The sequence below is a fragment of the Cryptomeria japonica genome, chromosome 3, assembly GCF_030272615.1.
Source record: "Cryptomeria japonica chromosome 3, Sugi_1.0, whole genome shotgun sequence".
NCBI classification, from domain to species: domain Eukaryota; kingdom Viridiplantae; phylum Streptophyta; class Pinopsida; order Cupressales; family Cupressaceae; genus Cryptomeria; species Cryptomeria japonica.
This window is the reverse complement of record NC_081407.1, coordinates 910,824,485-910,837,153: the sequence shown is the minus strand read 5'-3', so window position 1 is coordinate 910,837,153 and position 12,669 is coordinate 910,824,485. Positions and strand designations below refer to the sequence as shown.

Below are 12,669 nucleotides of genomic sequence, written 5' to 3'. Positions count from 1 at the left end.
CGTGACTGCAACTCCGTCTGTGGTGGGTAGCAATGGCGACTGGAACTAGTGCGTGGCATCCGTGACTACAACTCTGTCCATGGCCGCCCGTATTTATAAAACAAACCCGACGAAACCCTAAAACGCGCAAAAAAAACGTTTTTCGCCAGCCCTAATTTTTTATTTGAATTTATTCGAATTTAATCGAATTTTTAGGGAATGTTTCAAGTTCAGCGAATTTCGAACTTCAAGGTACAAATTCGGCCGAACCTGGTGACTTAGGTCTTGACCTTATTGTAAAAATGGTAAATGAATATTTGATAAAGTGTTAATAATTAAGCATCACTTTATTAGATATTTATTTGGCATTTATTAGAAGGTCAAAGGGATATGTTTTGCATTAATGAAGGTTTGCAGTCCTATCAGGAGATATTTTGAGGTCATAAATGCATAATTAAGAGCTTTTATGGTAAGGGTTGATGAGGCTTGACTTTTGGCTCAAGCCCATCCGCTTCTAGACATGTTTAGACCCCTAAAAAATAGGTTTTTTGAGCCTGCTCGACCCAAAAAGAGGAGGTGGAGTCTTTTTGACTACCTTTTGTAAAAGCATATATACTGCAGAACTTCTTTTTTTCAGGGGTTCTTATTTTTTGCTTCTTGCATATTGTAATTTTTTGAGTTCTTTTAAAAAGAAAGGAGTTTGTAACTCAGTTTCAGAGAGTTTTGACAACTTTGTAACACTTTTTGACAATAATACAATATTTTGCCTTCTCAGATTTCTTGTTTTTGTTTGCTTAGTGTTAATGCAGTTTCAAGTGATGTCTTTTATCCTTGTGATTGTGTTGTTGTTAGCACCTTTATGCAGGAGTTTCTAATTTTTTGCAAGTCATAGGTTGTGCCAGTTATAAGAGTAACCTCAGGTTGTGAGAGAACATCTTTTTTCCTGCTGAGATTCTTATTTTTCAGCCTTCTTATGAAGTGTTAATGCAGAGGTTATGAGTTTTTTTAGTTGTGCAAGAGTTCCTTTTATTACTGGTTATTTTGTGTGTTAATCAGTCTGTCCAAATTTTCAGATATTCATTTTGGTGTATCACCTGTTAGATAGTAATTTCATTTTTATGTTCTCCTTCTTCTCTTTTCTCAGCCAAGTCATTAGGGTAGATTAATTAGGTGATAACCAGCTAAGAACCAGCTTTCTCTGGAGGCTCACTCCAAGTTTTAGGCAACCCACAGGCCTAGGAGTGTTCCCATGTGTCACAAGCCTGATGAGTTGATAGCTTAGCAAATAGGGGTGCAGGTTCTAGTGATAACACAAATATTAAACTGTAAGAGCAAATTGAAATTGAAAATAAATGCTGATCACAACAAGTGGCTTGAAATTGCACTCCAAACTCTTATAATACTGATATACATCTTCAAATGCATCACAAACAATTAGTATGTGGCTAATATGTTAAATATAATTGCTTACTTATGTCTGATTACACATGAACAATAGATATAGAAACCCTAGGATGCCGAAACAGCAATAGGGAAGCTTTGTAGTTGATTTTATTTTAATTGCAACCACTGGAAACAATTACAAATGCTGATATGCAGAACTGGAAACACAATATTTAGAATTTCAATGATGAACATCCACTCACAAAATATCAAACAACAGATCTGATTTATTAGTTGATCTGAATAAAAGAAGCAATAGGGAAGATTTGTAGTTGATTTTATTTTAATTGCAACCACTGGAAAAGTTACAAATACTGATATGCAGAAATAGAAACTCAATTTTTAGAATTTGTTGATGAATATGGCTGGAAAAGATCTGAACTGTAGATGGTACGACTAGCTTTTACAAGGGAAAACACCTGTATGGGTGGGTGGTATGGTGATGACAGGCTTGTACAGCAGTGATCAGCAAGGTACACAGTAATAGGCATGTACAGTGGCACTCGGCAAGGTACATGGTGGTAGGCCTGTACAGTGGCAATTAACGAGGTAGGTGGTGGTAGGCCTGCACGGTGGCGATCAGCAAGGTAGGTAGCTGATAAATGGTGAAAACCAATGCTGTGTAGCAGGAATAACATCTCAAAAATGCAATCGCTGCAATATGACAATGATAATAGCAATAAATGCTATGTTACAACACCAAAATTTGTAGATAAATTCTGAAATCTAGCAATACCACTGCTTTTCTTGTAAATACTAATTAGCTCCAATGCAATCTCTAGGTGAAATCACCCTAAAGGAGATGAGGGTTTTCATCCTCCAAGATCTCTGAAGTGCCAAGGGTTTTCATCCTAGGATGTGAAAATCGAACACAATACTCATTCTTGAAAAGTTAATTTGCAAAATGTTGACAAGAGGATCCTCTTTGGATTCAAGCACCCCCTTTAAATAGCTTTCCACCTTAGGATTAGGAATTTAAATTTTCATAAGTATTTAAAAATACTTTTCATTATGAAGTGTTTAAAAACACTCTTTAATTAATTAAAATAATAATATTATTAAGTTGCCCTTTTTAAATTAGAAATACCAGGCCCAACTTAGAATAACATTATTATATCTCTTGCTTTATTATTTAGCCTATAGGAAATGGGAATAGGCTAGCATCTTTTACATGGCTCTAATTCTGAAACGTGGACATAACGTCCATGCCAAATCTCATGCTTCTAAACAATTAGATGTGTTCTGTTATTTATTCAACATTTCAAGTAATTTAAAGTTGCTAGAAATGTATTGTTCTTTGACGTTGTGGGAAGCATTTTATGTGCTTTTCAGTTTCTTATCTTTTGGCAAAAGATAAGTTGAAATTATATGAGTGGCTTGTTATCTTGTAATGACAATGATCCATCTTCGTCTTCTAAACTACATAGGGACACATAGCAATGGCAATATTGTCTTCATCTTACATAATGAGACTTGATAGTACCTCAAAAAGGCCTTTAATTAATTTTGTGCAATGGTGCAGAATTTTCAATATGCTGAACACCCTTTTTTAACAAAATCTTTTGAAATCATGTGAAGAGCTCTAGGTTTATTTAAAATAAAAAATATTGCATGACAATATTTCATGATTTTTATTTGTTTGATGGTACCAATCAATTTATAATTTAGTTTAAATCACAAGTTTATGTCACGTGACTGATATTTTTTTAAAATAGCAACTTCTTCAGAATAATTACTTTCATTATTGAGGAAAACGTAAATGATCACTTTTGGTGTAAAGTTTTTCTTTTCTTGGTTGCATTGAGCTAATTGATTTTATATAATCTGATTTTGTAATTTTATGATGCAACAGACAGAAGTATCAACAGTAATTTGTGATTCCAAGCAGCTGAAAATGCTCATTGACGTAAGTGTGCATGTGGCTTCTGTAAGGCGTATTGTTTACATGGAAGAGAAGGCCATTACATCTAAGACTTCTTTTCCTGAAAATAGCTCCAGGTGGACAGTGGTATCATTTTCAGAAGTTGAAAGACTAAGTTTGCAGAATCATGTGGATCCAAATTTGCCTGTAGCTTCAGATGTTGCAGTTATAATGTATACAAGTGGTAGTACAGGGTTGCCCAAGGTTTGCTATTACATTTAACTTCGTGATTTTACTAAGAATTTCTTGTTTTGCTATACAGTTTTTTTGCAATTTTATTCCAACGTGCATAATAGAGAGTTGAGACTTTCAACCATTTTTAGTGTTCCTTTGGATGGCTCTATGATTGGTTACATAATACATTTGTTGATTCTCATGGGGTAGAAGTAAGATTTAATGTCATGATACTATTTAGACTCTATCGTCTTTCTCAAAGAAAATAAATGAATGAGAAGATGCTATGAAGAGCAAAGAAAAGATAGGAAGAATTTTAGCATTTGATGTACATGAATAGTATTACTGATCTGTAGTATTTGTTCTATGTTCCACGAGGATGCATCCCTTGGCCTTGTACCCGTCCCTGTACCAAAAACATTTTGGGGATTGGGGGATGGCTAGGAAACGTTCCCTCTCCATCCCTTTTTTGCATTGAGCAGGAAACGTTTCTGGTATGCGTCAGAAACGGGTAGGGGACGACTAGCCATCCCCTATGGCCCAGGCATAATTTGGATGCCAATTTTAAAAAAAAAACATATTTTTTAATGTAAAAAGGGATGGGCAGGCCCACAAGGACCCCACCACCCCTTTAAACAAAACCTAAACCTAATCTATCTTTCAAATCAACCAAAAAGAAAAAAAATCTCGTTCATTTTAACATTTGCAAACAAAGAAAAAAATAGCAAGATAGGAGCAGCAGGTGGTCAAGTAGAGAATAGCAGTTGAAAGAGGAGTCAAGGGCATCAAATCTTCTACACTAGAGGTAAGTTATTCATCTTTTATTTTTGCAATTATTTTTACATTTTTTCAATTTTTTTTCAAGTTTGCAACACATAGGGAGGGCATTACGAGTTTTTTTAATTTGAATTTGCAGCTCTCCTTGAAATTCTTATTAAAAAAAATCATGAACAGAAGTGGGAGTAGTGATAGTGAAGATGTTGAAGCTCAAATGCAATTAAGAAGTAGACCTAGAAGTATGGAAGCCATTGGGGGTCTTCAAGTTCAAAGCCATTTGCTTGCCCTTCCCAACTCCTCAAAACCTATGCAAAAGGCCTATTTAACCCCAAAAAACCTCTATTACAATTTGTATCAGAGTTAATAAAGATAAGAAAAAAAATTCAGGGGATAGTAGAGTATGGGAGTGCCATTTGTGCCACAAACAATATAGGGGCAGCTATGGTAGAGTTTATTGCCATCTTTTGTGGATAAGTGGTCAAGGGGTGAAAGGTTGGAAACAAATAACTCGAGCTGAGACAATTGAGGCAACTAGATTGCATATGGAGGGGGAGGCATTAGGTAAAGGGATTCCATTGGAGAGTTTAGAGCCTAGTGTGTCAATGCCTACAAGATAGATGTTACTTCTCTTGGGGGAGAGGGTTCTACTAGGGGAAAGAAGAGAATTGCTAATGTTGCAGATATGTTTAACATACAAATAAAAGATGTGGCTGAAAACTCTATTGCGAAGTTTTTTTAATGCTCATGCCATACCATTTCATGTCTCACATTCACCATATTTTAAGCAAATGTTCAAATATGTTCAAGTTGTTAGTCCCTCATTTGTTCCACCTAGAGAAACTAAGGTACACACCACCCTTCTTGATAGAGCTCCAAGATGAGTGTTTTGATGGAAGATATGAGACAAACATGGATAAGGGATGGATGCTCCATAATCATGGATGGGTGGACCAATATCAAACATTGGCCACTCACCAATCTCATTGTCACTACTTTATCAAACTCTTATTTTCTTATGGCTATAGATAGTTCAAGGAAAAGTAAGGATGCAGCCTTCCAATTTCAGATTTTGAGTAATGCCATAGAAGAGGTTGGAACCTCTAATGTTGTGTAGGTACTGATTGATTCAGCTAGTGTGTGCAAGTTAGCTGGATTGATGGTGGAGGATGCTTATAAGCACATTTAATCCCATGTTGCGTGCATGCATTGAACAATACCTTGAAGGTTTGATGTCCCCATCCAAATTCTAAGACCAAACAAGAAAACAATTATATTATAAGAAAGCTCCTTGTATTATCTATTGAAGTTTGTCATTGATGTTTGTCATCATTATGCAAGTCGACTTAATCAGAACATGTCATAGTAGCCAGCCAAAGATTAAGACAGGCTGATCATATTTAAAACAAATTAAGATGCAGCAAACACATCCATATGCAGCGATCTCAGCAACAATGACAAGTTAGTGATCAAGTATTAAGAGATTAACATATCTCTAAGGCATTGTTCAACAAGTATTATGAGTGATTAACATGTCCCTAAGAAAACAAATTAGTAATTAATGACATGTCATGTCCCCTTTCTAGAGTGGACATCAAAGACGGAGGAGTTGGCCTATCATTGGAGTCTTGTAGGCTAGCAGAGGTTGATTGGGACTCATTCAGTGCATATAGTGACTGGATTTTGGCTTTTCAGGCAGTTTGGAGCCGGTTTGGAGCAGTTCCTAGATTTTAGGGGATATCCCTAAATTTTAGGAGGTCGTGATAGTTGCCAGTCGTGAGGTTATTCATGACCTTTCAAATGGTTTCAGTTTTAGGAGATTTGGGTGTGTTTCCTAGTTTCTAGGAGCATCCTTAGATTTTAGGGATGAGACTGCCAGTTGATCCATGATTTCCGACATCAGTCACAGACAGGTGACAGGTTCAGTTTTAGGCTTTTGGTGTGTTTCAAGCTTTCTGTAGCTATTTGGGTTATATTTTTAATATATTTAAATATTTCCTAAGTTAGCGTTTTAATATTTTAAATAAGGCTATGTCTATAGCCATTTCGGAGTAATAAGGGGTTTTTGGCTTCATCTGGATTCGTATGCCCATGTGTTATAGCTCGTTGGAAAGGTCTTGAACTTTTCTAAATGATTTTCACTTGCTAGGGTCCTTTTGGCACTTGGAGTTATTTTATATTGAAAAAGTGGTGTTTTTTCTATACATGGGCGCCCAATATTGGGAAATATGACTTTATATTAAAGCGCACTTTTCATATATCTTTAGGGTTCGATTTGGAAGGAAAGAGATATAAGGAGAAGGAAACCTAATTTCTCATTATCTTTTACATATTGAAAACTTGTTTGGTGCGATATTGCTATGGTAGAGTAATTCTTCAATCTAGGATGCAAACCCCATGATTGGTACTGGCTGGGACGTAGCCCTCAGCTATTGATTGGCAGTGGATTCTTTTGGCATTGGCATTATTGGTCAGAGTGTATGCGCTATTCCTTGTGGAGATTCAGATTGCTTGGTGAGGGTTTCAATAGGGTGGTTGAATTTCCCAGCTGGGGCGTGATTGTTTCAGCTTGATGCCACCATTACAGCAGGTACACTTTACGCTGGAAGTGGTGAAGACTTTCATTCAGCCATAGCTGGTGTTCTTGGTTTGTGTTCATCATCTACCCTTCAGTTGGCGCCATTATTGGATGTAAGCACATCCCTAGTGTGTAGGGAATAATCTGGATATTATAAATCAGAAATCTGCCTGGTACAATTTGTATCAATTCTGATTTAATTGAATGTTCTTACTTGTTTCAGCTTCCTTCTTTATTTGTTGTTCTTTATTCATTACTTGCTTATATATTCAAAAAAATACAAAAAGAAACCAAACATTCTGCAACTTCTCTCTATTCTGTAAGACCATCAGCAAAATCACAAGAAAAATATAGTTTATTATTTTAAAAATTACAGCGGATCAGCAAGGGGAACCATCAGGGATCTTTCATGACATAAAAGATCATCATGAAAAGATGTGATCTAAACATTATAGCAATTCATTATGTGCGTGGAATGAACGATATAGGGAGTGTAATCTGCTGAAGCAATGATTATGGTTGTTAATGCAGCGATTGAAGAAGCTTAATACTCGATTCACATAAGACAAATGTTCATAAACAAATAGTTAGTTAGCAGCGGTTAGGAGGAATGTTAACCAATCATGAATTAGTTATCTTTCATGGGGTGCTGCTGGATATATTATTAATTCGGTTTGTTTGCAAGGGTTATGACTTTGAGATACAACATCTCACATCATGCTGCCTCCTAACATATTAAAGAGAAAATCCTCATTCCTCCAAATCATCGAATCATTCTTATTTACTTCCTTTTATCCACATTTGGATCGCTCTCTTGGAGCAGTTGCCTTATTGGCACAAAATTGGTGGCATACATTTAAGGCTATCAATCAGGAACAACACCATGCATTGCAGACTTCTAAGGCCAAATCAGAAACAACAATTAACCTTATTACTACAAGTGATATTGAATACCTTTGCATACTTATAAAGTCTATATCAGAAACAACAATTTATATCATCGCTATAAGCAATAGAAAGCAGACTTACAACATATCTCACATCAATATATCAGAAACTGCGACAAGCATTTGGAAGGAAACTTACAGCATGATTCACATTGATGTATCAGAAATAGCAAAGTTAACTCCATAAGTGCAGATCAGAGTTAATCAAGAGATCATAATTGCATAATCCCCATAGTCTATATCAGAGATAGAAATGATTATCCACGTTATTGCAGATCTGAATTCCTCATTAATATACAGTGATTAAGATTATCAAAAGATATTCATTTACAAGTGGTATATCATATAGTGATCAAGATCATCATATTATAAATGGTATTGATTGTATATCTTGAGGATAAACATTTATAAGCAGATCATAATATATCATTTTTATACTTAGTGGTATTTTTTGATGTGTTTTTATGCACTTTGAACACAGAATAAAATACTAAGTATTCTATCCTCTCTTGAACAAAGACTCCTCAAATGCTAGATTGTGTGATCAAACGAGGTGACTCCAAGGTTTCTTTAGACAGGTCTTGACTTTGCAAATGGATAGTCTCAGTGAATATGATGCGATATGCTGGTATCATACAGGGACTTATGTTTATGAGTCACGACTAGAACTTCCTTCTACACTTAAACTCAAACAAAAGGCAACAGAGAAAGGGTTTGGGAATCTATTCTAACACCTAAGGACAATGATTACTATGAATGATGCTCAGATAGACAAACTCAAACCAAGCTTTTTTTGCTATGATAACAACTACACAATGTTGGTGCAATCTCCCAAGGAAATGAAATATTTTTGTACGACGAACTATTCATTCAAATACCTAATGCTGACACAATCCAAATTAAACATTCACAATCAAACTTAGCAATAATGAGGTTCAAGCTAACTTTGCACTGTAGCTTACAATCAACAAACCACAAAAAGTATGAACCAAGGAATTCATCATATATCATCACATTTCTCCATTAAGATCAATGAACTTTAACTAACTGAGAAGTAACAAGAAACCATCCAAAATGTAGAGCACAACACAAAGAACCACCATAACTTCAATGAAACTTATGTATGATGTCAACATAGTCCTGGCAACAATTTCTTCTTTCCTCCTACTCTACTTTCCAAGACTATCCACTATCCACTGTTGTCTATTGATCAACTATTAATCTTTACAAATGAGAAGGCTATGCCTTATATTGCTCTTCTATTACAAATGAATAGCTCTAATTGATTCTCAAATCAATGGCCAAGATTTAACAATAGAACCCTAATTCTTCCTTGGTTGGCCATACACCTGTAGCAATGGCGTGAGGTTTCTACACTTGGGTCTGCAACATCAGTTTATTCATTTCATACCATTGGGAGGTGATATTTGGAGAGAGGCATCCAATTTTGCATCACCAGTCTGCACCTTTCAATATTAAATCAGACTTTCACATCGCTGCATTTTATGGGTATGTTTATATTTGTAATGTCATTTCATGAACTGGATTGTTCACATTTTTAAGATATATTGTATCTATATTTCTGAAATTAAATCTGAGATATTTGAGCCTTGTGGATTTCCTGAATATTGTAATTTTCTGAGTTATTTAATTGCTGCAAGTATTTATATTATCTGCACTCCTCTTTCTTCTATAAACAATTGTAAAACACAAAAAAACAAGGCAGAACCAGGATGCATATTACACAATCTCGGTCTGCCCATCTATCTATTGGCAATAACTAGTGCACGGGGTTAATTTAGTTGTAGCAGTGCTCACCCAAAAGGATTTTCTTGGGCTAATTGAATCCCTTTTGAAACTTTAATCATGTCATTTCGCATTTGAAGTTTCCAACTGCATTACTACGTATAATTTGGTATTCCCCCTTCCTGCTAAAGAATATATTTGGACTATTTACAGCTTACTCTGGTCAAACTTGTCAAAGTTGGGGAATTTTATTATGTACATAAAATATCTTATTGAGTTCTTCTCATTAGGTAGCCCAAGTTTTTGGGTCAACATAAAATCATTATAGTGTGATGCAGATTTAGGCAACTATTGTAGGTCTCATTCTATAACCATTTTGATTACATAGCTACTGTCACATGCACAAACTTTACAGCTTCTACATGTCTGTCTTCTGTCAATGTCAATGAAAATACATGTTGATAAATATATGCTTATAAGTACCTATATCATATATGGATTTATACAAATAGGTGTAGCTTTTTATTCTTGAGGTTTAAAAATGCTAATGTTCTGCTGATCCTGACTTTCAACACAAAAAAGGGAAAGCATGATATAGAACTGACTATACATGAAAAAAGAACAGAAGATGCTGAATTTGATGTTCAATTTCTATCTTTTGCAATGACTTTGAATGGAGGTTTAGTAAATCATAAATTCTAAGAGTTACCAAGAATTGTCCTTTGTTGTGTCTACAACAAAGGTTGATGACGTTCTAGGCTGTTAACTCTTTCCTAAGCCTTTCTTGCCCGATTCAGCTTTCCCTATGACATTTTAACAAGCATCTTGTATTTTGTTTACTTGTATAGCTATAATATGGTTAGCATATGAAAACATTAGCATTGAGGAAACAAAGAAAGTTATTCTAATATTAGAATTGGACTTCACAGTCTTTGATAATGTCAGAGTATGCAGGATCTTTCTGCATCTCTGATCCGCCCTCTTTCCAAACATAATATATTGATATCTCTTGTAGGGAGTAATGATGACTCATGGGAATATTGTAGCAACAGTGGCAGCAGTCATGACACTTGTTCCAGGACTTGGTAATAAGGACATCTATTTGGCATACTTGCCATTAGCACATATTCTTGAACTAGTAGCAGAGGTATGGATTATCTCTATAAAGGAAAAGATTCAAGAAAAACAATTTGAGATTTAACGTGTATGATTTAACCTTTGGGGAATATAGGCACAAAAAAGCTTTAATTGTGTGAAACTACCTACTATGCTTTTGTAAAGAAGGGTGTAGTTGTCTGTTGCATTACAGGTAACAATGGTTTCTGCAGGGTGTGCAATAGGTTATGGTTCCCCTTTGACTCTAACTGACACATCAAACAAGATCAAGAAGGGAACAAAAGGGGATGCTCCAATGTTGGGCCCTACATTGATGACAGCTGTACCTGCTATTTTAGATCGTATCCGAGATGGTGTACAGAAACAGGTACAAGACAATGCACACTAGATAAATTTTTCAATAGCTTTTGCTTAGATACACCAATTTTTCATGAATTTGAAATTATCATTTCATCAAGAATCATTATAAGGTTTTTTTCAAGAGTGCAGGTTGATGCAAAGGGTGGAATATCAAATACACTATTTAATACTGCATATGCCCGAAGGTTAGCAGCTATTGAAGGAAGTTGGTATGGAGCATGGGGTCCAGAAAAATCTTTTTGGGATGTTGTAGTATTTAACAAGATACGTTCACTTCTTGGAGGTCAGGTTCGGTTTTTTCTTAGTGGTGGAGCTCCTCTTTCTAGAGAGACACAGAGATTCATCAATATTTGCTTTGGGTAAAGATTTACACCTGTTTTTTCTGTTAACTAGAAGAGATAATCTTCTTTTAAATTCTTACCTCCTATGTTTCTAGCAATATAAAATAAGAAATTGTTACAAGTTGAGGAAGTGAACAGTTACACATTCAGACCGATACAAGAAAATAAAGGAAACAGAAAGACTGGCATACAATGCCTGAAAAATACATCTAGTTACTATGTTTAGACATGCACTCCAGTAGGCTGTCTGCTTTTCATGCATATAGATTTGAATGGTAATGTAAGATATCATAACACACAGAATTGATTATGATTCTTTCATATTTAGAATGAAATATGTTATAATCAAGGTTTAGTTTTCATGAAAACAAAAAATAAAAATGTATCATTAGACTGATTTATAGTATGAGGAGGCCTCCAAACAGATGGAGATAAAAAGATAGATTTTTAAGTCCATATATACTAAAGCAGTCCAAGACTTGTTAGAGAACTCAGTTTTGATGTTACAGCATACCTGTGTTTTTTTTTTGGGGTGGGGGGGTTCGTGCTATGTATCCTATACTCTTGTAGGGTGGGTAAACCCTCACCATCACACGTGTATAACAATGTTTCATGGGTTCCTCATGTATCTTTGCACCATTTTAAATGTTTTTTGATATCCTTGGATATCTAATATATTTTTGTACATTTCCAAGATGCTTTCGGAATGTTTCTATGCTGGAAATATTTACACATTGGATATGGGAAAATTAGGGTTGTTTCCTTTGTTGGATCCATTCAGAAAGAAAGAAAATTATATTAGTGTCCATGGATGACCAAAGTAGTTTGGTGAATGGACATAATGAGAATCCTACAAAAGGTCAAAATTATGAAGGAATCAGGTCCTGATTTGGTGCCAGATTTAGAAATACCTTTTTTCTGTCAAAGATGGCTGTATATTTTATGCTGTTTCTTTGAGTAGAAAAGTAGAAATTATACTTGAATATGCAAGGCAAATTTATACATACTCTCTTGTTCTCACATCAAATGAAATCACTAACCTTTGACATGTTTCCCATAGGGCACCAATTGGGCAAGGATATGGTCTCACAGAAACGTGTGCAGGAGCAACATTTTCAGAATGGGATGATACAACTGTTGGACGTGTTGGTCCACCTCTTCCTTGTTGCTATGTTAAGGTACATCAGCTGTTATTTGGTTTTAAATTGTCTGAAAATGGGGGATGCAGCTTTAAAAAGAAACATGAGAACATTTTGCTATCAATATTGATTGCGAAAGAGATTTACACAG

At 35.3% G+C, this 12,669-nt stretch overlaps 1 protein-coding gene across 6 annotated transcripts in view; it reads left to right on the top strand.

Annotated features, from left to right (window-relative positions):
- Nucleotides 1–12,669, top strand: part of LOC131067010 (long chain acyl-CoA synthetase 9, chloroplastic) — a 99,692-nt gene that overhangs the window by 39,597 nt on the left and 47,426 nt on the right. For 4 of the 6 annotated variants that reach the window (XR_009111759.2, XM_058001929.2, XM_058001925.2 and 1 more), the window contains exons 4-8: nucleotides 3,275–3,547; nucleotides 10,578–10,709; nucleotides 10,854–11,045; nucleotides 11,168–11,397; nucleotides 12,440–12,557. Coding sequence is in view for 5 of the 6 variants with exons in the window: in XM_058001929.2 (XP_057857912.2) it covers nucleotides 3,275–3,547; nucleotides 10,578–10,709; nucleotides 10,854–11,045; nucleotides 11,168–11,397; nucleotides 12,440–12,557 (945 nt within the window). In the remaining variant the exon portion in view is untranslated. The remainder of the gene's footprint in view (nucleotides 1–3,274; nucleotides 3,548–10,577; nucleotides 10,710–10,853; nucleotides 11,046–11,167; nucleotides 11,398–12,439; nucleotides 12,558–12,669) is intronic. The other 2 variants (XM_058001926.2, XM_058001928.2) reach the window with 2 other exon arrangements.